General features: G+C 47.2%; 8 protein-coding genes across 8 annotated transcripts; 4 read left to right on the top strand and 4 right to left on the bottom strand.

The window, feature by feature from the left end:
• Positions 1-580: 580 nt before the first annotated feature.
• On the top strand, positions 581-2973 carry LCP9604111_550 (TauD/TfdA dioxygenase family protein; the record flags this gene model as incomplete). Its single annotated transcript, XM_039069217.1, has 5 exons — positions 581-723; positions 1676-1950; positions 2004-2333; positions 2392-2766; positions 2819-2973. 5 exons carry the CDS (start codon positions 581-583, stop codon positions 2971-2973), a joined length of 1278 nt encoding a protein of 425 aa, XP_038933098.1.
• Positions 2974-5027: 2054 nt separating this feature from the next.
• On the top strand, positions 5028-6293 carry LCP9604111_551 (uncharacterized protein; the record flags this gene model as incomplete). Its single annotated transcript, XM_039069228.1, has 2 exons — positions 5028-5568; positions 5623-6293. The coding sequence occupies 2 exons, from the start codon at positions 5028-5030 to the stop codon at positions 6291-6293; spliced, it is 1212 nt and encodes a 403-aa protein (XP_038933099.1).
• Positions 6294-7679: 1386 nt separating this feature from the next.
• Positions 7680-8192, bottom strand: LCP9604111_552 (uncharacterized protein; the record flags this gene model as incomplete). Its single annotated transcript, XM_039069239.1, has 1 exon — positions 7680-8192. One exon carries the CDS (start codon positions 8190-8192, stop codon positions 7680-7682), a length of 513 nt encoding a protein of 170 aa, XP_038933100.1.
• A 1176-nt stretch (positions 8193-9368) lies between these two features.
• LCP9604111_553 (uncharacterized protein) lies at positions 9369-10932 on the bottom strand (the record flags this gene model as incomplete). Its single annotated transcript, XM_039069250.1, has 6 exons — positions 9369-9463; positions 9518-9722; positions 9782-9944; positions 10002-10041; positions 10101-10551; positions 10636-10932. The coding sequence occupies 6 exons, from the start codon at positions 10930-10932 to the stop codon at positions 9369-9371; spliced, it is 1251 nt and encodes a 416-aa protein (XP_038933101.1).
• Positions 10933-12334: 1402 nt separating this feature from the next.
• LCP9604111_554 (uncharacterized protein) lies at positions 12335-14997 on the top strand (the record flags this gene model as incomplete). Its single annotated transcript, XM_039069261.1, has 5 exons — positions 12335-12451; positions 12517-13474; positions 13547-14347; positions 14402-14430; positions 14485-14997. 5 exons carry the CDS (start codon positions 12335-12337, stop codon positions 14995-14997), a joined length of 2418 nt encoding a protein of 805 aa, XP_038933102.1.
• A 483-nt stretch (positions 14998-15480) lies between these two features.
• LCP9604111_555 (uncharacterized protein) lies at positions 15481-16807 on the bottom strand (the record flags this gene model as incomplete). Its single annotated transcript, XM_039069272.1, has 8 exons — positions 15481-15539; positions 15602-15739; positions 15794-15863; positions 15938-16248; positions 16320-16392; positions 16443-16469; positions 16523-16567; positions 16628-16807. The coding sequence occupies 8 exons, from the start codon at positions 16805-16807 to the stop codon at positions 15481-15483; spliced, it is 903 nt and encodes a 300-aa protein (XP_038933103.1).
• A 1386-nt stretch (positions 16808-18193) lies between these two features.
• Positions 18194-18580, top strand: LCP9604111_556 (uncharacterized protein; the record flags this gene model as incomplete). The annotated part of the gene is made up of 1 exon (XM_039069283.1): positions 18194-18580. The coding sequence occupies one exon, from the start codon at positions 18194-18196 to the stop codon at positions 18578-18580; it is 387 nt and encodes a 128-aa protein (XP_038933104.1).
• A 222-nt stretch (positions 18581-18802) lies between these two features.
• Positions 18803-22619, bottom strand: LCP9604111_557 (glycerophosphocholine phosphodiesterase; the record flags this gene model as incomplete). The annotated part of the gene is made up of 4 exons (XM_039069294.1): positions 18803-19036; positions 19103-19503; positions 19562-22396; positions 22484-22619. The coding sequence occupies 4 exons, from the start codon at positions 22617-22619 to the stop codon at positions 18803-18805; spliced, it is 3606 nt and encodes a 1201-aa protein (XP_038933105.1).
• Between the last annotated feature and the right edge of the window lie 196 nt (positions 22620-22815).

The following is a 22815-nucleotide window of genomic DNA, read 5'->3' on the forward strand; positions in this document are numbered from 1 at the left end:
TGGTGGGCGCCCTATAATAAAAATGGGGGACAGGGCAAATCTCATCCTTTAATCTCAGAAGAATCATGATAGAAGAACTCTCGACGTATATTTACTTAGGGGTCCATTTGAGTATGACTTCGCTTTTCACCAAGTCTACCTTATGGTGTCATTGGCCCAGTCCGTCGTCTTCGGAGGTAGCCATACGTCCTCGGCTTTTTGATTTTCATAACAATTGAGAGAACGCCAGGTAAAGACTATAACATTGCGGATCTATAAAGCTACGGAAAGGCTTCAAGAAATCTACCGCGGATCGCTTTTCGTGACTCAAGATCTAGCTCCCAGAATTCTTCTGCGCTTAGAAACTCCCTGGGGACTTAGACCACATACGTGACATAACCTCCGGTCGATATTATCTTCGCCTTGCTTTCCATCTTGATAAGCAAGGCAATCGGGGATAACATCGCATTCCAATCTCTTGAGCGCTTTCAGGGTCGTCAATTCAACGTGCGACTGTGGCTTAGAAGCCTGATTTCGTCGAATCTGAGGGCTCTGATATTGAGTGCCAATAACAAAAATTTGAAGATAGATTTTCCTTGCGATGGCCAATAAACTTAGCAGCTGTGAACGGAAGTCCAAGGTCACCGGTAACATCCTGCTGCGTCGTCAATTGAGATCGTCCAGAGAGCTTATTACTATCGATGGCCCAGGTTTGGCGGGGCAGGTGGAGAGGCGGCTCGGATGGTGGGTGGATCGAGAGTGACGTCCGTGCCTTCGAGGCCGCACAGGAACGAAGCGGTTTTGGGAATGTTCATGCTGGCTTGATGAGTTTTGGAACGATGGACATATTCTTTTGGCGAATGAAAGCCTAGTAGATCTGGCGTTTGGATAGGAGTAAAGAAGACGAGAGTTGTTGATGGGAAAAATGATCATCCACTAACCGGCCCCCTGAAAATTTTCGAGTAATCACTGAGCGAGCAGCGAGCCAATCATGCTCTCTGATTTCTCAGTGAGCGGTCATTTGGCATCTCTGATATGTCACCTGTTGGAGCTGAGCAGGTTACTCGGCTGTCCTGACCCTGAGCGCCCTCATGAAGCGGCAGCTAAGAAAGGAAAGCCCCGGCAGAGGAAAGATTGTACGAAGAGGTCCCGAGGTACATAGTCCGTCGGCTAAGCGTTGGTGACTTCCCTTTTTGTTGCGATGGGCCGGACCCTATGTACATGGCGTGCTTGAGTGCGGAGTAGATGTGCATATGTACATCCAGCCAACAAATAGTGAAGGAAAATAATCTAGAAGTCCAACTAGTTATTTCGGATTGATCAGATTCAGCACATCTTCCGGCTTTAACTGCTGTAGGAATAGTGTCGTTTGTAATCAAGATTCTACTATGTTGCAACCTCTAGTAGATATGATCCCATCACGGTGACATTTCCAGATGGCGGCATGTCAGACAATTCCTGGGGGAAATGACGAATATCAACTGTGACAGCACAAGTTGACTGTTATCTATCAAGAAGATCAACATCTAAGACGTGCTTTCGCTCTAACTGTGCGACAGCAATGTTCCAGAACTGCGGGGCTACGATAATGAGGGCTGGGCACCGCAGCAGACAGATGTCGCAAGCGGATAATCGGCAATACCCAGTATGTCACGGAGTATAAGATTGATACCTGGTCCCAGCTTTCATCTTCTAGCATCAAGCAACGCTATCCAACAACTGCTGTATCCAACACCCTTACCATGGCATCCGCTGTCACCCAAACCGCACCTACGGTGGTTCCCGTTGTGGAGGATAAGATTACGCTCACGGGTCTCGCACGTGAACCTCTCAAGTCCAGCGGAACTCTCGATGCTTTCGAATACTTTGATGTCACTCCAGTCATTGGGCGCGAATTCCCAAATGCCAACTTGAAGGACTTCCTGCGCGCCCCCAATTCCGATGATCTGCTTAGGGATCTTGCCCTAACCAGTAAGTCGCATCCGTGGCTATGCGTGACAGATAGAGCTGACATGATATCCCAGTCTCGCAACGAGGAGTGGTATTCTTCCGGAAGCAAGATGGTCTAGACAATGACCTGCAAAAGGAGCTTGTCCAACGACTTGGTGAACTCTCAGGCAAGCCAAGCACATCTGGACTGCATATCCACCCAGTAGCAAACTCGGGTCGGGAACACAGCGTCAAGGACGATGAGATTAGTGTGATCAGCTCCGCAAGCCGGGAAAAGCTGTACGAAACCAGAAACAAACGGAAACAGACTGCGCGCAGAGAGTGGCACAGTGACATCACCTTTGAGCCCATTCCTAGTGATTATACTCTCTTGCGTCTTACCGAGCTTCCGAAAACCGGTGGTGGTAAGACCTCATTGCGTCCTCTCTATGAGATAGTCCAGGGACACTAATCCTCTTCTAGACACATTGTGGGCCTCAGGATACGAGGTTTACGATCGCATCTCCGAACCATACCAGAAATTCCTGGAGAGCTTGACCGCAACCTATGCGCAACCCGGCTTCAACGAAGTTGCCAAGCGCAACAATTTCACAATTCACCTTGGTCCTCGTGGTGCACCGGAAAACGTCGGAGAAGATCTCATTGCTGAGCACCCTGTCATCCGTACCAACCCTGTCACCGGTTGGAAGAGTGTCTTTGCAGTCGGTACGCACGTGCAGAAGGTCAACGGTGTCTCCGAAGAGGAGAGCCGCCATCTTCTCGACTGGTTTGTATCTCTCATTGTTGAGAACCACGACCTGCAGGTGCGCAATCGCTGGCAGAACCCTAACGATCTCGGTATGACCCCCCGGTGAAATTTTGTGATGGCCGTATCTGACTGTTGGTATAGCTATTTGGGATAACCGATCGGTATACCACGCAGCGACTTGGGATTATGACGGTCTCGGTCCACGCACTGGACATCGTACTGTTGGGCTCGGAGAGAGGCCATATCTGGACCCCAAGAGCATTGGAAGACGGGAGGCACTCTCCAAGAGCGAATAGGTATTTTTATAATCCGCATTGGAAGATCGGCCTTCTCGCCATGCAATTTAAATGAAACTCTTGTTCTTGAACACGATTCATATGTGCGACACATAGTATCCAATGTCTACATGCATTTCCTCAAAAGGTTATTCCTTGGGACAATCCACCCATGGGTCCATTTCAGGCCTTGAGACGCGGTGACCTCAGTTTCCTAGTACGTTAATATTTAATTTCCTGACCTCGCGAACAACTTGATAAAATGGCGGATGAAGTTAGAAAGGAGTTCGGAGCTAGAAAATCCCCGATCATAGCAAGATTCTTTACACAAATTCAATCAAAAATCCAAATATAGAAGGCAATAAAAGAGCTGTGCTGAAGCCATATCAGTTTATGTACATCAAGCCGGCTGGGAGCTGACAGGTGACCATACCATGCAAACAGAGACTATTCCCAGGGCTACATAGGAGGTAAATCACCAAAAGACAAGTTTGGGTCCCGGATTCTAGAACCCTTCGGAATAATACTTTCTCCCAGCACTCTCATGTTTTCTATCCGTACCCTCCGGGGGGAAGTCACGTAAATATGGGCCTTGGTACCTCCTGGGTTGAGGAAGAGTGAGCAATGGCATGGATCTGGCTTTGTCTCGCCACTTCCTGTCACGGTGGTTGAATCGTAGCCCCTGTAGAATAATTAGGATACTTTATGGATGTGATCGAGCCTAGGATTTAATATGGCCTCATACAAGATGCGGACAGAGGTTTTCCCTATCCTTCGAGCACATGCGACAGCCACTTGCTCGGTGGCACTCTTCAATACATTCAATTCCGCCTGGTAGGTTGCAGCGCTTCCAGGTAGGTTGAAAATTGCGTTTGGGCTCCAAAAGAAACTGATACCGTCAAGGGTACCCGAATAGGACTCGGCGGGGATGGTGTTCTGAAGAGACATGGTAGAGGTGAGAATATTAACGAGATAAAATGCCTTAGGTCTTTTGGATGTGAAAACAGAGAGTCAAGATTGATGGTTCCTCTTGGATGATGTCTCCAACGCCTATATATATATATATATATATATGTAGAAAGTCTAGCCAGCAGGGGCCATTGAGGTCAAAGATAAACCCCGCTACTTTCCCTCTTAGAGATACGTTGCATAGCCAATGGATACGCGCCGTACTTGAAGATCATCATGTCAGAGCTATCAGAGAGCTTTTGCTTTCCAATCAGTTTAGTCGCACGGTACTACAAAGTACAAGTGTTTCATATCTCAAGAATTAATCATTCAAATCCCAGAGCATTAGTCTTATTGGGTATAGCTTGTTTTCGCGTGCTGCTTTGATAGTGCAATTATGCTCGTAAGCGCTAGGACAGGACAGGCCCGAGTTTATTTCTGTCAGTACGTATGTATTGCTACATCGTAATCTATTTTTATCTTGTTTTATCTTATTTTAATTTGATCTCATTAGGTTTCCTTTTGACTGGGGGCGGATCGGCATCGCATGGCTGCGAGTAACTTTTCTCTGCGACTGTTCGTTGGAGAACATAGTATTCGCCCCATTTGCGATTCAACTTTCATTTCAACGTTGTCTCCGATTAATGAAAGGGTTCTCTAAACGCCCAAGAATGTAAATGTGATTGTTAGGGTTTCAAGTCTCAAGAAAAGGTCGATTTAAAATTACACAATCCCTGGGACCACGACCATTTTGAATCTGAAGAAAAAAACCTCACTATTAAACCGATTGCTCGCCGACCTCGGGAGCATTGAATCGTGTCATTGGTTGTCCCTTAAGACTGTCAAGAGAATCATCATGTTTCAGCGAAGCGCCACTAGTTCTCACAAGTACGAACAGAAGCGGCAGGAATTAAAATAGACAGCGGTGATCCTGGGCCCAAGCGAGTGGTGACATCCAGAAAGAAGGGATTTTGGGCTCAGCGCATGAAGTTGATAATTTGCAGGAGCCAACTATCACTGGGCGGTGTGACGAATTGGCACTTATACAACCTGATCTCCTTCTGCCTTAAGACTCACCTAATCTTCTTCATTATTCATCTACTCTGCCATCGACACATTCATCTGAAATGGCCAATACTGAAGCTTCCCCTGAAAACACGACAGATTTTGGTGACTTTGTGAAGGATGAAGAAGAGGAACTTGATCTCGAAGAGCTTGTTGAGCCATGGTATAGGTACGACACAGAGGATAACCAACATTTCCTCTATCCTATTCACCTTGGAGAAGTGCTCAACGACAGGTACCTGGTTGAACATAAACTTGGCTTTGGTGGTGGCTCAACCGTCTGGATGGCATTTGACCTACAAGACAAGAGAAACGTGGCCCTTAAAGTCATGGCCCTAGGGCAATGGGGCGACAATGAAACTCGAATCCAGGATGAGATCATCAAAACAGTACAGGATACTTCTCGCCTGGTTATATATACTGCGACTTTCTTTCTACCCCGAGACGATAAAAGTTGCCATAGGGTCTTGGTGTTCCCTGTGAAAGGGCCATCCATCTGTACTCTTACCTTGCAAAAGATTCCCATGGCCTCTCGCATGTTTGCTGCTCGGCAATTACTAGGGACTGTGGCAAGCTTACACCAAGCTGGAATCATACATCGCGGTGAGTCGACATTCTCTTGTTTGATTTTCTTTTATACTGAGAAAAATGTTATAGATTTGAATGCAAGGAACTGTATGTGGGGAATAGCTCCTTTCGATGATCTTAGCAGAAGCGCTAAGTATGAATTACTCGGTCGGCCTTTGAAGCAAACAATACCATTTGTCGATCTGTGGAAAAAGGGCGAGCTTGTGAGCCCTATCAAATTTCCCGAAGACCGTCGCACAGATGAATTCTATCTCTGTGATTTTGGTTTAGCAAAGAAAGTAGGCGATCTCACTAGCCAACGTGGCTACCCACCTATGCATTATTGCTCTCCAGATCGACTTCATAAGCAAGAGCCAAGTTTTGCTTGCGACATGTGGAGCTATATGGCTGTTTTCTCTATGCTCTACCTTGAATTTCCTCCGTTTCCCACATTTATCGAAGGTGGAGTTGTGAGTGGTATGGTTGAATGCTTAGGCCCACTACCTAAGCAGTGGAAAGGTCTCTACAAATACTCCGACGGCCTTGACTCATGGTATGATCAGTCTCAGTCTCCTGATCTAGAGCATGACCTTGCTGCGAAAATTGCTTATTTCCGTCCCGATTCTGATCCGGTCGAGCGGCAGCATGTGCTTTCGGTCATGTCGAAAGTATTTATCTACGACCCAGAAAAGCGGCTGACCGCAGTAGAACTTTTGCGAGATCCTTCATTCAGAGCCATCATGGACCGGTACAAGTGCTGAGACTCGAGCACTCGAAGAGCATTTGCATTTTCTAGCCACGGAGCGCAAGAAATAATCTGCCTGGATTGAAATAGCTTGAGTCAAGAGCGGGACGTGATGAGCAAACAGGTGTCAAGCTAAAAACCCTCGTACTGCTGTCCCGTTAGCTGCCACCGAAGTCAAGCCGGGATCCCTCGCGAGTCCTGCGATGCAATCGGGGCCACCTTTGTCTCAGCTATCTAAACACTGTCGCTCCAAGAATACCTGAGTATCTATGGTCTCGTTTATGATAACGATAATCAGCACGTGGGCTATCTCATATTTGTTTCCACGGACAATGCCGCCAAGACTAAGCGTGCCGAGCGCAAGGGTAATAGCGCGAATCACTACTCGATACATGAAAAGACCAGGGGAAAAAGCATCAAAGTACAACATAATACTATTATCTGAGGCGCCTCGGTCCAATCTTTAGTACGACTGTTTTACCCAGTGCCGTTACCGTTCTGGCTCCTCTCAATCTCTTCTCTTCCTGGGTTCTCCCTTCAACGGTAGACATGCGCTGTAGTAATTTGCTGTGTTTATCTAAAAGGAGTAATCTTTTGTTCAATCACATCCCGACCCACCATATAAGTTTTGGCTACTTTTATGTATACATGAGCTTGATCAAGTTTTATACAATCCAACCTCCGAAGACGTCGGATAAGACGATCTTATCATAGAAACTCCCGCGGGGTCTTATTGGCTGATAAGCACCTTTCTCGCTGGCTGTTGCCTCGTTTAAGATAAGCATAAAGCATGCCACTCCCAAGTCCACATATAAATGTCTGGTGAGCCCGACGAAGTAACACAAACCGATTTTAAATTCATTATCCAGACACAGAACATAATGCATCTTGCTATTCCTCCCACTCCTATTCGCAATCCCGAAAAGGGCTTCAAGACACACCCTAAGAAGACACGAACTGAGTCTATCTCAGCAATTGAGACCGAATCTGCACAACCCTCTTCCGATGGCTCGTCAGAAAAGTCCCTTCGGTCCATTATCAAAGGTGAGTTATGTATGACTTATTTTTCTACCTTCGCTTACAGTATTATAGCCTTTGTTTCTCGCACCAGAATGTGAAGACGGCGGTATCTGGCAGACCAAACATGGTCTTTGATTGATTTACTTTCTTTTGTTATATATCTGGCCTCTCATATACCTTATTCCCCTCTCGCTCTTGTGGACTTCTCATTGGTGTGTGTTTTACAAGTAATTACTATACTCCTATCATACTCGTTGAGCCTTTTTATCACAATTCAGTGCATGACCTACTCCTACTTACCAAAGACCGGGTATGTGTCAAATGCCATCAACTGCACTTGATTCTCACAGCTCCTCAATATTGTCGAGGTCAATATACCAGCTCAACTTGAGGAATCACTATCCGATGAGGATGAGGAAACCCATTCGCCAGGGTCAGACTCCCCTTCATCGCCCCAGTCCCAGGCGGCGCCAGCAAGAATGGTCCTAATCCCAGTAATACAGTTCATAGTCATCGTATCGGAAGTTGGATGCTTGTGGCACAGAATTTTGAATACTTTGAGGCTTGGGGTTTGTTTTGCAATCTCAGTACCCGTCGCAATCATCTCACTGTATAGGCTCAAGGCTCTCCTTGGCTCATTACAGTGATGACTAAATCCTGCGGAGAATCGATCGACATCTTGGAGACTGAGATTGATGATAATACTCTCAATCTGCAACGGCATAGCACTGTCGCCCTGCCGAAATTCAAAAATCTGTGGACAAATTCTACACATGCGTAAGCGCACAGACCTCAGTGAAGGGATCTGAAGCGCCAGCTGAGGACGAATATGTATGGCGCTGTTCATTTCTGATCCGTAGGTACCAGGCCGCTCAAGAATTGAGTTGGGTCCCATGATGAAATATATTGCTGGCGAGGAATCAGCGGATTGATTGGGTCGAAGTGGCTGCGGACACGTAAAGTGAAAGATGTTAAATGATTGCTCCGTTTAGCCAATGAAGTGAGTATTTCATTGAATTTCGCGAGATCCTGCTCAGCGGGCCAGTCCTTGGGGCTATGCGCATCAATGGTGAGCTGTCGCAAAAACGCCCTCAGGTTTGAATACACGTTTTCGGGGGCATGTACCAACTGAGTCGCACTCAGCTTCAGGTCCTCTAGCAGGAGCAGCTTTGCAATCTGATACCACAACTTGCAGACCAACAAACAGCAAACTTCCTGTTTGCGAAGCTGATCGCTACCTATAAATCGAATGATGATACATAGTATCTCGGATGGTAGGGTTTGCAGTGTCATTGGAGGAATGTGTGGAGAAGCAGAGTAACCGCGAGTTTCAAGAGATACCAAGACAAACGCACAAACTGCACAAATGCTGGGTGGCCGGCAAGGCGGTCACCCAGTGGGTCCAGATCCTACTAGTTAGCAGATCTTAGATCTTAGATCTTTGAATCTTTAAATGTTTAATCTTTGGACTGTCCAATATTTCATTAGTCTTCAGTTTTAAGGGAGATCGCTTATTATCTTGGCCGTAATCTTGTTTCCACAGTATGCAGAGGATGTACATCCAGAGCCTGCATATACAGATGCAACAGAATCCGACAGGTAGCTAGTTCCGTCCCTCCTCTTCTTTCCTCTCCTGTCCGTCCATCATCATTCTACCAGAATCTCTCTTGTCTTTCTCATACGAGTTCATCCAATAAGTAGATCTCTATTAGCAAATCATCCGTCGATTTCTAAAAGGCAAACAAGAAATTTGCTCAATATGTTAGCAGACTTGAAACTTTTTACTCTCACAATCATCCCTTACAGTGGGTCCTTCTTTGCACATGTAACTCTTGACAGCACCTATTCTTACTCGGGAACCGTTGGCAGACTTGAAGTGAAGTGAGATTAAAAGAATGCAAATAACATATCTCAACTCGTAATTCTGTTCGCACAGTATAACTTGTCCACTCCTCAATCTTGTTGTACCCGTTACGGGTGTATATTTTCCTGCCTTCCTCGTTTATCTAGGCAGTTGCAATTGCTTTCCAACTCGAGAAGTGAGAAAGCGGAGCTCAAATATGCTCACTTCCTACTTTAGCCGAGCGTCCAGCTGATTTAGATAATCCTGAATGGTGACTTTCTCTGGATCGGTGGTCATAAAAGCATGAGCGATATACTCATCCGCTATCAAACTCGTCAGCTCCACCCACTTTCGTGATGCGGAATAAATTGACATACCGTGGGTTTTCAACTCATTCCAAGCATCAACAATCGTTTTCAGCTCCCTGTCTACAAGTAGCATGGGCGGAATCTCCTGCTTGTCACTTTCAAATAAGTCGTAGACTGTAGTAAGGTCGGCGGCCATCAGAGCCCAAGCGCCCTGAAGCAGCTCGAGCGTTTCGACAGCAGGTCCAATCACATTGATGATATCTGTGACTTGGGCCTTGGAGGCAGGTAAGTCACTGGTGCAAAACAACTCAGTTGGCAAAAGGCTGTACTTACTCCCATGGATTGTATATCGCCTTGTAGCCGAACAGCAATCTGTAGCTTTTCTACATTTGCATCGATCGTCTCTTGAATCTTTTTCATGCTCGCCTCCAGCCGTTTGATGTCACTTTCGGCGAGAATATCAACTGTGACACCAGCAATGGTGCCAATGAACGGTCTGTTTTTGATGACTTTAATATCTAACCTCTGGTTTGTAGGGTACCCATAAACTTACATCCAGACGTAGTAGGCAGTATCTTTGATCTTATCGTGGTCTGCGAGTATGTGAAGGAGTTAGTAGTGCATTCTAGCGAGGTAAAGGCTAGCTCTTCACCTCTGTCAATAGCCACTTGTAGGTCCTGGATATTCTTCCTTTCCTCCGCAATAACAGCCGTCAAATGCTCTATATCATTACCCTCCTCCTCAAGAAGCGATTTTAGGCTCTTTTCATCGCCCTCGAGAGTAGACTCGTACGCCTTACAGTCATCATGAAACTGTTTCAAGGCACTCAGGGTCTCTGCGATTTTGTCCTGGATAGATGAAATCTTCTTCTCCTCGCCGTTGATAGCACCTTTGATACTCGATTCCAAATCATCAAGAGTCTTTTGATCGGGGGATGCCTTTTCCATTTCGTCGTTATACTGTCCAATCCATTCTAACATGCCTCGATAATATGAGCTGTCGCTTGTTCCCCCTGCTAATGTGGCATATGTTTTGATCGTACCCGAGAGGTCCACAAGGCCATTCCAGGTAACTTCCTGGAAGGTGGTACAACTGCTCGACACCTAATATGCGAGTGGGAGATTAGCTTGTATATTCTGTCCAGCCAGCTAGTTACATTGTGCACGAGCTTTGACTTCCATACATACCTCGGTATAGGTTCCGAGTAGGTTGTCCACCTCTTTCCAAACCTTGTCACTCATCTCGTTGGTGTCAGTGAGACCCAAGACTCTGATGTAGGTCTCGCGGTCGGTTGGGAGCAACTTTCCAGTCCATAGGAATCTACTGAGAGCTACCATATTTTCATCATCCAAGAGGAATGTCTTGTCGTCATCCTGCTCGGCGCTGAAAGCAGTAATCTTCTTCGTTTTGTTGTCAAGAAATAGGCCCTTTGGATACCAGACACTCGGGTCATTGATGGGCTTTGAGGGATCGAAGCTGGTCATGATTGTCAGGATAAAGGCTCAATGTGCGTTGATAAATCCTATATTGAGGAAAGGTGAAGAAATGCTATCTCAAACAGTGTCGACGACTCTGAAATAGAAGGAGACGAAATAATAGCTTACATGGCTTTCCTTTATACCCTGGTTTCTGGATGGCTACGTTCGGTCATTTTCTCAAATGGCGGTCTATCTCCTCTACAGTCGTAGATACCAACACGTGCTTCTCTCTGCCTGCTGTCCTTCTTTCTGGATGATGAGCTCATAGGTTCGGAGAACACGGTCATATGATAAGGAGTAAATAATGAAACTGCATGTACTATATGAACTCAGCTTCGGGTATCTATACAGACAATGCGGGCCGAGCCCTTGCATTGCGCTATTGTTAATACTTACATCTTCTAAAAGCAGGATATGTGTATGTTGATCATTGGGGGGAAAGAGGGGGGTAGTATCAAGGTCGTGAAACCTGCATCGGGAACTCCGACAATGCATGCAGGGATCGACAGTGGATTTCGCGTAATGACTCGACGACCTCGCCAGGTATCCATCTGATATAGATCTAGCACTTTGGATCAACTCATGGCTAATTATCGATGACGAATTTCTTCCAAGAGGCGGAGTTTGGGGTAATTTTGATTTCCGATATGTGCAGACGGAGCTTTAACCAATTTACAGAAGATCGGTTCATAAGCATCAGATTCGTAGAGCCACAAGTCATACCGAGCTACGAATAAACATCCTTGTTCAATCCAATTTAGTCCTACAAACCAATACTTCTTAATCCGAACCTCTACTTTATGTTGACTTTTAAAGTCTTTGTGGCCCAACAATAAACCAAATCACACAGTATTTATTGATTTCAAGTATTATCTCATTAAAATTGAATTATTATAGCTCAGAACAGAGTATGTAGTAATAGGTAGTTTCGATTCATCGCGCATATCTAGGCATCGGCAGCAAGCAATGTGTCACAAGTTCTGATATCCTTGTAAGGCCCGCATGTGAGTTGGGACTAGCCCAATGAACGAATACGGGAATGCAGCTTGCAAAAGCAATTTTCAGGCTCCTCTGCTAGCCATGCTGTACTCCGTACGACTCTCCACGATGCATGCATCTTCTTGGGGCGATAGTAAAAGCCTTGGCATTCTGCCTATCAGGCTGGAGTGTCATTATCGAATCCGTGACGTTGAGCGATTTACTGGTCCTATGTTTGCGACTGCGGATTGATTACGCCTCTTCACACCTAGGACATCAGGTGTTCCATTTGCCTACTAGCCAAAATGATTCGTGCTCCATGGAGAAATAACCCGACCGTCCTTCCTTCCTATAAAACCCTGCCTGCTGTTTGCTATTCTTGTCAAATTCAATATCAGTTCTAATTCACTTCCTCGGAGAAGTTGTCAATATGACCAATATCGCACCCCAACCGAGCAATCCAAGCCAATGGCAAGAGTGGTATGCCACGCTGGACGATGTGCTCGATATTCCCCTGCAAGCAGCAGACTATGTGAACGAAAGTTCGGTAATAAATCTAGCGCACCCTCCAGGTATTAACCTATTTGCGCTATCAACTGATTCCAGTGACAGAAACTTGCCACCCACCGAGGCATTCTCCTTGATGCACCCACTGTCCTCGATTTTTCGATGCACAACCTGTACATCTATGCTGATGTTCTTGTCTTCCCGGCGAGCGAAATCACAATTTCTCCTGCTGCAAGCGGTATTGTGCAGATCCTAGCCCGAGTTCTCACTGCTGCGGCTCCAATCACTCTATTGATTCCCCCTGGTGATGCGGCCACATGTGCAATCTCGATCTATGCGCCAGTTTTAGACCAGCCGATATCAGTCCGCACGGGTGATTCTAAGCCGATAACTCTGGAACTCGGCCCAACGACAGCCAACGTTGGTGTTATCCTAACCTTTTCTGGCGGAGAGGTGACGGCCGACTACCAGAAAAGATACCCTACAGATAATCACCCCGAACTGCAGGCCAGTCTAGAGACTGAATTGCGCAATGCTCTATCTGGGTTTTGGAAAAATAGTTCGGTTGGCATTTCAATCTGCGCCTATGTTGCAGCTATCACTCACAATCAGAAGGCCTATTCAATGCTGAATACTCAGGCCGCGGCGTTGGGTCAGCAACTCGCAGGGCGAGCAATTGCTGGTCCAAATATGAGCTACGCACCTACATTGCCTCTTGACACATACGAGAAGACTGCAAAGTTAGCATTAGCTGCCGCATCTGAATTTGACGAAGAATACCGAAACTTCCAGGACAAGGCGGAGTCGCTGGAAATTCAGATCCAGGCGTGGAAGGTTATGCTATCTCAAGCCATTGCCAATCAAACCATGCGGATCAACTTGCGTGACTCGGCATTTGACAAATATCAGTCAGCTGCCAAGTCTGCAGCCTCTTGTGAGACGCAGTTCCGGTATGAGAATGATGCCGTGAAGAGCGCCGAGATACAATTTCAACTTGGAATTGCGGAATGGGAGTTCAATCAGGAGCTTAAAGCTGTATTTGAGATATTCAAGGCTGTTATCAGTAAGTCGGTCACCTTCTGCTTATTCTATCTATCAGTTTAGTCATGCGATTATCCAGGCTTACATGATATAGCTTTTGCAGTCAATATCGGCGAGCTGTGTATCGGAGACCCTGCTGCAGCTGGCGGAGCAGAGAAAGCCGTGGATGGCGCCGTTGAGGCTGTTGAGGAAGCAGAAAAGATTACCGGCCAGATCGAAAAGATCATATCATCGATAACATTGGAGAATCTGGGAAAAGCTGCAAAGGCTCTATACAAATTGTATCCGTCGGTGGTCCAGGTTGTGGATGCGGTAAAGGCTCTCGAGTCCAATTCCGACACCGAGATCCCTTCCATGGGGGATATATCTGGCACGACAGAGGGTGACGCTGATTCTGCTGCTATTGTGACACTAGCGGCATGGGATGTATGGATTCTCGAATCAGATCACCAGATGGAGTTTGCGGTGAAGAATGAGATTGGGGGTGCCAGTGAGTATCAGCTTGCATTGCGGAAGCATGCGATCAATGGAAAGCAACTGGCCCAGACCCAGGCTGAAGCTATCAAGGCTGGGTATGAATATGTCCAGGCTCAAATGGAAGTCATTGTCTGCGCAAAGCAGGTCAATGATCTTCAGGGCTTGATAGATGAGTATACGGGGCAGGAGGATATCTACCTACAAGCTAAAGTTCAGTTATATGATCGGCTAATGGCACTTCGAACGGGTGTTGTGATTGAACTGCAGAACATGGTTTGGGCATATCGATACTGGGCGCTCGCAGAGAGTACTCTAGTCCTCGATATCATGAAGTCAGTCGACGAGTACAACAGCGATCTGTACACCATTGCACTTGCCATGGAGACAATCGACGGACAATACGGCAGTGATTACCAAGGTAATTAGCTTATCCACCCCTCTCTAGGGCTAACTGACCGTTCTGTTCGGGTAGACTTTGGGTACGATCACAAGTCCGAATACGTATGTACTCTTGATCCTTGTGAGGGTTGCCACCACTGACTGGCACGACGGTAGCTTCCCTTGGACTTTGGCTCTTTGCTGCTCGAGGGCCTCACTAGTGAAAGGCACACCGGTAGCTTTACCCTCGCACCGGAAGAAGCCTTAGCCGGTCAATTCGTTGAGGGCTCCCACTACCGACTGAGTAGCTTAGACCTGACTCTCATCGGAGCACGCCCCAAAAGCGAATTTCTGGAAGACGGTGTAGTGAAGGTTTCTTTGGAGATCACCACATCGGGAATATACAGCGATATCAACAAGGATCAGGTCTTTCACTTTGCCAGCGTCCCCTCACTCGTTCGTTGTTCTTATCAGCTGAATGAAGAGGGCGACAGAGGGTTGACATTGGAATATCCTGTTTTCAAAACCGAAAACCATGCCGAGCCCACACCTTTTACACAGTGGCAGATAAAGCTATTGCATCCTGAGAGGGTTGATTTGAGTGGATTGACAGGGATTAATTTGAATTGGAAAGGCCACGTTCGTTTTGATCCGACGAGACGATCTAAAGAAATATCGATGGAGGCTTGAGATAGTAGCAAGATAGTGGATAGTTACCTGGAATTTGTATGTAAGCCAGTAACAAAATTAAGTCACTTTTTTCATATCAACTGCTTTATCGTCAAGGGGCTAAATTCTGTAGGAATTAGGTAGAATATACGATTTTTTCTGATCAAAATGAATGTTTTTTTTTGACTATGTAGACCAGAAGTGGGCAGAATATATGGCAGAAATTATGGCACCCAATCTGGAAGGCGGTACTAAATTTTCGGGGGGACAACCCGAGAAAATTGCCTGCGCTATGAACTAGACAGACGAGACAATCATCTGCGACTTGAGCTACGAAACTCTTTGTTCTCTCTCAACCATATGCCTCTGCAATCTTTAATAGTCAGTCTATGATGTATTTGAAAATTTTGTATTGACGATTGCACAGAACAAAAATTTGAAGCTATAGGGGATTAAGGCAACTTAGGCATAATTGGTTAGGCAAAGGAAACAAGACTACATCTGTCAATCTGACCCATAAACTCCATACCTCAGCCACTGATATGATTCCTTGAACTTTTGGACTGCATGTGAGAAATCAGGTCAGCATCCGTGAACAATGACAGACAGAAGGATTTCGTCATACCTTCTACTGCCAGATCACTCCACATCTCCAGTAGTTCGTTTTCTTTTAGGTTGAGAAGAGGCCCAGGCCCCGGCTCGGTGTTCTCGGTGATGTACTCAGTCAGTGCAGTGAGATCATTGAATATATTGTATGCCGCACCTAACGCATACTTGTCAATCTCAAACCCAGCAACTCGACAGGGGATGAGCCTACCGACAGCGAGCTGCAGGTTTGCCAACGAGGCACTTGAGTCATTTTGCATGTTCTGGTTTGCGATGATTCCCTATTGAATCTCACTGTTAGAAACAGCGCAAAACTGAAGGAGCGGTTATATGCATGTGGATTTATCGAACTTGCATTCAGGATATCCAGTGCTCTGCAGTCACTTTCGAAACCCTCCTGTCCATTTATGTCACCTTCGTGACACTTGCGGAGTCGGTCGATAGTGTCTTGTCGCCCTAGTTCCTCACCGACTTGTTTGACCAGCTTTTGTCCCTCGGTTACGTTTCCGATAGCTGCCACAAGGTTGTCGGTTGTGCTCGTGCACTGTTTAGACAGGCCATTTACTTTGTCCAATCGGTCTTTGATCTTTGCCTGAACCTCTGCACGCAGACTCTCGTTGTCTGATTCATCGTCGTAAAGCCTTCCGAGGTCATTGAATATCTCATCTGTTTTGAACAAAGCAAAAAGACTCAGCTTAAGAAAAAACCAAGGAATCAAAAATCCGGGCTATTCCTACCATAATCCTCTTTTGCTGTAGCCGAAAGTTTGAGAATGTAGTCACAGATATCCCCCACAGAACGATATCCGCCCTAAAGCAAACGATTAGATTGATTGGCATTGTCAATTATCTTTTCCATACCTCAAGATTCATAGACTGGCTGGTAATCTATCGACGTGTCAGTAGGTGGGTGTGAGAAAAGGTCAGGGATAGGCCTGTACTGTGTAAAAGTGTTCCATGACCGGAATTAGCAGGTCTACATACAGCTATAGGTATCTCTAGATTAGTTGGGATCAAAGGGATTAGTTTGGTAGTCCTTATTTTACCTCTTGCCTTCCCTGCTCTGTGAATGGCACTCTATAGTCAAGCCCAGAATCATTATAGGGTAAATTCTGTGTTGCCTGGGTTGCCTGTTGGAGCTTGAAGAAACTCGGGCCGTCACAGCAGAAGGTTTTGCTGTTGGTGAGTAGATCCCTTGGGCTGAGGAAGGATTCATCGAACGACATCTCTGTTTTTCAAAAGTAGTTGCTGGATTGAACATTCGAAAAGATAGAAGACGAACGACTCATTTATATATATCTTCAACGACAGAAAATACAAGGTTCATTTGTTGGACTATGCACATATCTTCGAGGAACAATGAGTAACGCATGATAAATGCACCGCGATATGATTTTATTATGCATGTAAGTCTGCCCAAGATGCAACTTTCTCCTCAATACGGTAATCTGCATGCATACGTGAACCCCTCTGCGTCTGCGTTGATGATCGTGTAACTGTACGGACCGTCGTACGGATTTGAAATGACCTATGACAGCATAGGTGAGTGTTCAAGTCTACAAAAAGGACCATTTTATCAACCATGAGCTCTATGTCGGTAGCCAACAGCGTCTATAGTCGGAAAATATCAAGGTTGTTAAGTGGTCAAGCCAGCGTAAAAACGCCGTTTTCCACTTAATAACAGCTCTGCTTTGCCCATATTCAGAATTCTTAGAATTTAATATCGTATCTCTCGTTGCCTAGTGTTTCTAGTTTTACTTGGTCCACGAAGCCAGAGTTGAAGGCCAGTGTAATGCTCTTCTCTCCTTGTCGCTGTTTGATGCTTCAAATGAATCCATTCTACGTCTGGAATCGACTACTTCTGGGGCTTTTAGGATATTAAAAGTATATCAACACACAATTAATTATTCGATATAGTTTTACTGTCCATAATGGATGACCGCAGCTGCGGATCGGGCTATTTAAGGCCCGAGAATGGTACTCCATACGTAGAGTGACTTGGCTACGATGCACATGCGTTGTTCTCTTTGATCTCCTGTATTTCCCTCAAATTCCCTACTCTTTGTCATTCTCCTAGCCCCTATTTGCAAAACTCAGACTAGATTGAAAAATTCTCTATTGAAATGGGTTCTATCGAAAAACACTGGATATCGTTTCAAGACATGAACCCTGAGAGCAACCACAAAGAAGATAAAAAAAGTCCTCGAAACAGCTAATTTCACCCATCTCTGCTCTGAGGCTTCAAAGATCCGCCAACGAGAAGAGTCCCTAGATTCGCTGATATTCGCCGCTCAACTAGCCCGCTATGTCTATGAACTTAGCACTCTCCGATTTAGCAAGATCGGCTGCCGCTCGTACCCCGACGGGTCCGACGAGCTTGAACCATCATCATTCCAAATCTCAGATTCTTGGGTTGGACTCCGTCGACCTCATTGAAATACTTTTATCTATTCCGAAAAGGCCAGACAAGGGAAATCCACGAAAAACACAAAGGCGAAGCAAACTGGGAAGCAGCCGTTTGGTTCCTCGAAAAGTCGTTGACATCGATGGTAACGGAGGAGCATGTATATGGCCCATTTCCATTGTGTCATTTGGACCTTCACTTCAATAATATGCTCGTTGATGAAGATTTCAACATCACTGCTATCCTTGACTGGAGCAATATCCAGACTGTGCCGATGGAGCGTTTTGCCTCAAACCCGGAATCCATTGCTCCTCCTGCCGCGCCACAGGAGTTTAAGCAGGCGGTCTTTGACTTCCGCGATATTTTTGTTGATGCGTTAGCAAAAATTGAAGGGGAGAGCGGTGCCTCATCGTCTGATGGAGGAATTCCATTATCACGGCTGTTTGCATCCCCCTTGTCTGAGGTGCTTTTTCGATGTACTTGTAGCCCTGCACGGAGAGCTATCTTCGACGCTCAGCTCACTCTCTCTCTAACTTATGGTAAAGATGCTAAGTGGGAGGATTTCAAGAGATTCTTCAATGACCGTTTGGCGTGACTCGCCAGTTGAGGAAGGTGCATTGCGAATAGGAATATTATTTCTCGCCAACATAATAAAAAATAGAGGCCTACTAAAGCCACAAGTACTACAGCAATAGATTAGAAACTGTCAAGAACAACTGGTATTGATGGCTGTTGAAGCTGAATGCAAACTATTGACATTGTATGTCGAGAAATCACAATACCAGAGAGAATGCAATAATACATGACAGTAAGATTCTTAAAGAAGGGTAGGGGGATTCATATCCGGTGAGAGGGTAGTTTGTTTCACCCGCTCAAGAGCCGGGACTATGACATCGCCCTTGGCAGAGTTAGTGATCTGGTCCTTGACGGCCGAAGGATTAGGCGATGTGCCTGGTGTGCGTTCGCCCTTGCCATGGCGCTGGATGAGACCGTTGGTGATGCCGAGCACAGAGTCGACAATGACGGCGTCGATTCCTTCAGAGACTTGGTACTGTAGGGATTATGTGGTAAGACGGTTGTTTGAGATTTCTAGGGATGTGAAAAGACCATAACTTACGTCGACGTTCTTGCCCTCATTGTTGAGTGTTCCGTAAGAGACACACACAAGACCGGACTCTTTGACAATTCGGACTAGTCGTGGGCAGAGGACCAGTGGTTCAGCCTGGGTGACGATTCCAAGGAGATTCCACCGTGAGGCGAACCGAATAGCCTCCTGCAAGCTGCTGGCACGGATGTCACCGACCGGGGAGGCGCCTGCGTCAGTCAAGAAAAGAACGGGGATGGAAGGCTGCTTGAAAGAGAGCAGCAGACAGATGTCCGGGTTGAAGCTGGAGAACAGTATGTCGCGGCCGCCTCCTAGGTCATACACCTTGGTCAAGATGGTGTCGACGAAGGAGTTCAGTTCCACTGCGTATGTGTCCATTTCTTCCTCCTCGCTCTCGTGGAGCATGGGGTATTCTGACGACCTTGGTTAGATCGACGGAATAGCTGTTCTTGGGAAGCTTTAGTAACTCACTTAGTTCAATATTAAATCCGACAGGTTTCGGGATCTTCCTGAATAATTCCTCCAGTGTGGCGAATGGTGCCTGAATGTGCTCGCCGCGGGTGTTGCCCTTGAATCCCTTCTTCTTGAAGTCGCGTGTGTGCTTGATCTTTTCGGTCAATTCGGCCGGGTTGTACTCGGAGCCACCGACCGACATTGAGCGCTGGCGCGGGCCAAGCTCAGATTCCTCGCCGTTAGTTTTGACAGATCCCGGCAATGAATGACGGTAACGTCCGATGCCTAACTCGAGGAATTGATCAAGTGTCATGGTATGAACAGGCGCATCTATACCTGTCTCGCTGACCAGGAAGTCGTGGTAGATGACAGGCACATGGTCTTTCGTGAGCTGTACATCGAACTCGACATATGAGGCGCCCAGGTTGGCTGCAGCGATGAACGACTCCACAGTATTCTCGCCCAACTGTAACGAATTGCGGCCAGCCATATTCTTACCTAGTCCACGGTGTCCAATGACCATGGTGGAGCTCATCGAGCGCCAGTAGGTCTGGTTGCCCGCGATAGACATTTTCGGGTGCTTGAAGGGCGTGATGATAAGGAAGTTGAACGTCACAGACCCGATCACCTCAAGGGTATTCGCGGCAACAATGGGAACAGTGGAATCACCTTTGAGGTTGATTCGGTGCGACCCGACAGTGGGCTTGATGCTAGAAAGCAGAGCGACACCCCGGCCAACAATCTTATCCTTCGATCCTGCGTAGGTGGGGATGAGGTCGAAAAGCAGACGCACCTTGCTAGGATCGGTAGTGTGGAAGACAATTGGCTCGGTTGAGATATTGTCCTGCACAGGCAAGTCAATCACCTCCGGCTCACCATGTGCACCGCTAGCTGTTATCACCATCGACAAAGACGTATCTAGCTGGGTGGCATGTGCATTCTCCATCGGAATGCGGTCGAGGCTGACTGTCTCAAGCGGCTTGCGCATGTCCATAGTTCCCAGACTGACCAAGATCATGCTCTCATCGGTGAGATACCTGTGTCCAAAAGTCTTGATAGGTTCAGTGGACCGTACGCCAGGACCTCCAGAAGTTGGGCCAGGCGCATTTGACCGGCGATCAGTGAGGGACGACTGAGTCGGGGGCGAGGAGGAATCGGAACCAGTGAGGTTTGGAGTAGACGATGAAAAATCAGGCTCAGTGGCAGGAGGGCCAGGGCTAACTTCTGCCAAGCATCGGGCGATGTCAAGATGGCCTCTGAGGGCCGCGTGCTCCTTAGCCGTCCAGCCAGAGGAGTCGAAACGCTCCACATCTGCACCAGCGGAAACCAGCATTTTGGCCACACTCAGAGATCCGTCCACACAGGCAATGAAGAGCGGAGTCCAACTATATGTGTTTTCAGCTAGTTCTGTGTCTGCCTTCTGGTCGTCGCTACCATCCAGCAGAATTTGGGCGCACTCGTCACGGCCAAATCGGGCGGCAACGTGCAATGCAGTTTCTCCCTGTTCATCCTGGTAATTGATATCGACACCAGCATCCACCAGAAGCTGGACAATGTCAATGAAGTTGGCCTTGGTCGCTAATACCAATACTGCACTAGACTTCGAGACCTGTTTTCTTATGATGCTCCGCCCCTGCGAGGGACCATGCTGTTTTTCGGCATCCAAGAGACACCGGGTGGTTTTGGGGTGGCCACCCACAACACTCAAATGAAGCGGGGCCCAGCCGTCATTGTCCTGCCAGAGAGGACCGTCGATCCCATCGCTGACATCGAACATGTCCCATTCTTTGAGATGCTCAATGATCACTTCACAAACGACCTTGAAACCATACTGTGCCGCATAGTGCAATGGAGTGCGTCCAGCAAGGTCTTTGGCCATCAAAGACTCACGCTGATCAGGGCGCAGCGAGTCTAAGAGAAATTGGAAGTGAATAACAGCAGAATCCTCGCGACCCAGCTGCTGGGGCATGTGCTCCTCTTTGACCACGGGGCGCGGCGGTTGGAGGGTCGGAGGTGCCGCGGGTGTGATATAGCGGGTAGTCTCCGGAGGGAAGTTGAGCACCATTGACGCCGCGGGCTCGGCGTCAGTCGTAGGCTGGTCACGACCAATGGAAATGACCAGACGGTGAAGGCAGTTACGTCTGTTGATGTCATCGTCCTCTTCTAGGGTGTCCACCCGGTTCAGGAGAAGATTCAGGACAGCACGAGAACGATGAAGGATAGAGCGCTGGATCAGGGTTCTGAGAACCCTAGGATAAACCGTGTCTCCCGCTTCATCTGCAGTGGCCTTCAAAGTCTCGAGTAGTTCAAGGAAGACATGAGTGTCATCCTTGCGCAGGGCATCATCCACAGCAGTGAGAATGCTCGTAGGCAGATTAAGATAAGGCCTAGTTGGGCCACGCTTCAATGAAAGGGAAGAATGGGTGGAGCTCGTGTCATCGGATGCCTTGTCGTCCGCCTTGGACTGGTCCGTAATGATGGCCATCCAAGCATTGATGCGATCCTGAGACTGGAAGACGCGCTCATTGGAGGCGAACGGGGCGGGATCGACCTTCGTCTCCAGATAGCGCTTCTGGGCCTGCGCACCAACCTTCTTGTCCAACTTCTTGGTGATCTTGACGAAGCCACGTCGATTGACTTCACCATACCATTGTAAGCGGCGCAAGTGGTATCGCAGGTCCAGCAGGGCCTCGCGCAGGTCATGCCGATCCTCGGGCTCGAGAGCATGGCGACCATCCATTGAGTAGCCATAGCGCTCCTCGAGCAACTTCAGACGGCGGGCGAAGTCGGAATATTTCTTGTTGTAGAAATGATCGACATCTTCAACATTTCGGTCGAGGTTGTAGAAGAAACCTATAGGCAGCAACACAAACGGCCTGGTCAGAACAGCGCTCAAATGTTCAAGATAATAAATTCAAGGAAATGAAGCATTAAACTTACCAGCCAAATCCGGCTCCTGTCCCGATTTGATCTGCTCAGCAGCAGACTTGATCAGCTTCTTCAGGGCCTTGTACTTGATGTAAGAGCCGCTCCACTCGGGAACCGTGAACTGCGGCAAATTGCGGCCGAATTTCATACTGGCGAGACTAAAAAGTCCACTAGAAATTCAGTTCAGAACCACACTCCTTTCAAATCCACGCTTTATCTGCAATTTCGAGTTGTGTTTGGGCTTTCCAATCGAAGAAAATTCGGAGTAAGTTCAACCTGAATATCACGAGGAAGCGATCAGGTGAGCGGGCGAACGCAGGCAATGGAAGAGATGAACCGCGCCA

Source organism: Penicillium roqueforti (assembly GCF_015533775.1).
Source record: "Penicillium roqueforti strain LCP96 04111 chromosome Unknown scaffold_01, whole genome shotgun sequence".
Lineage (NCBI taxonomy): Eukaryota > Fungi > Ascomycota > Eurotiomycetes > Eurotiales > Aspergillaceae > Penicillium > Penicillium roqueforti.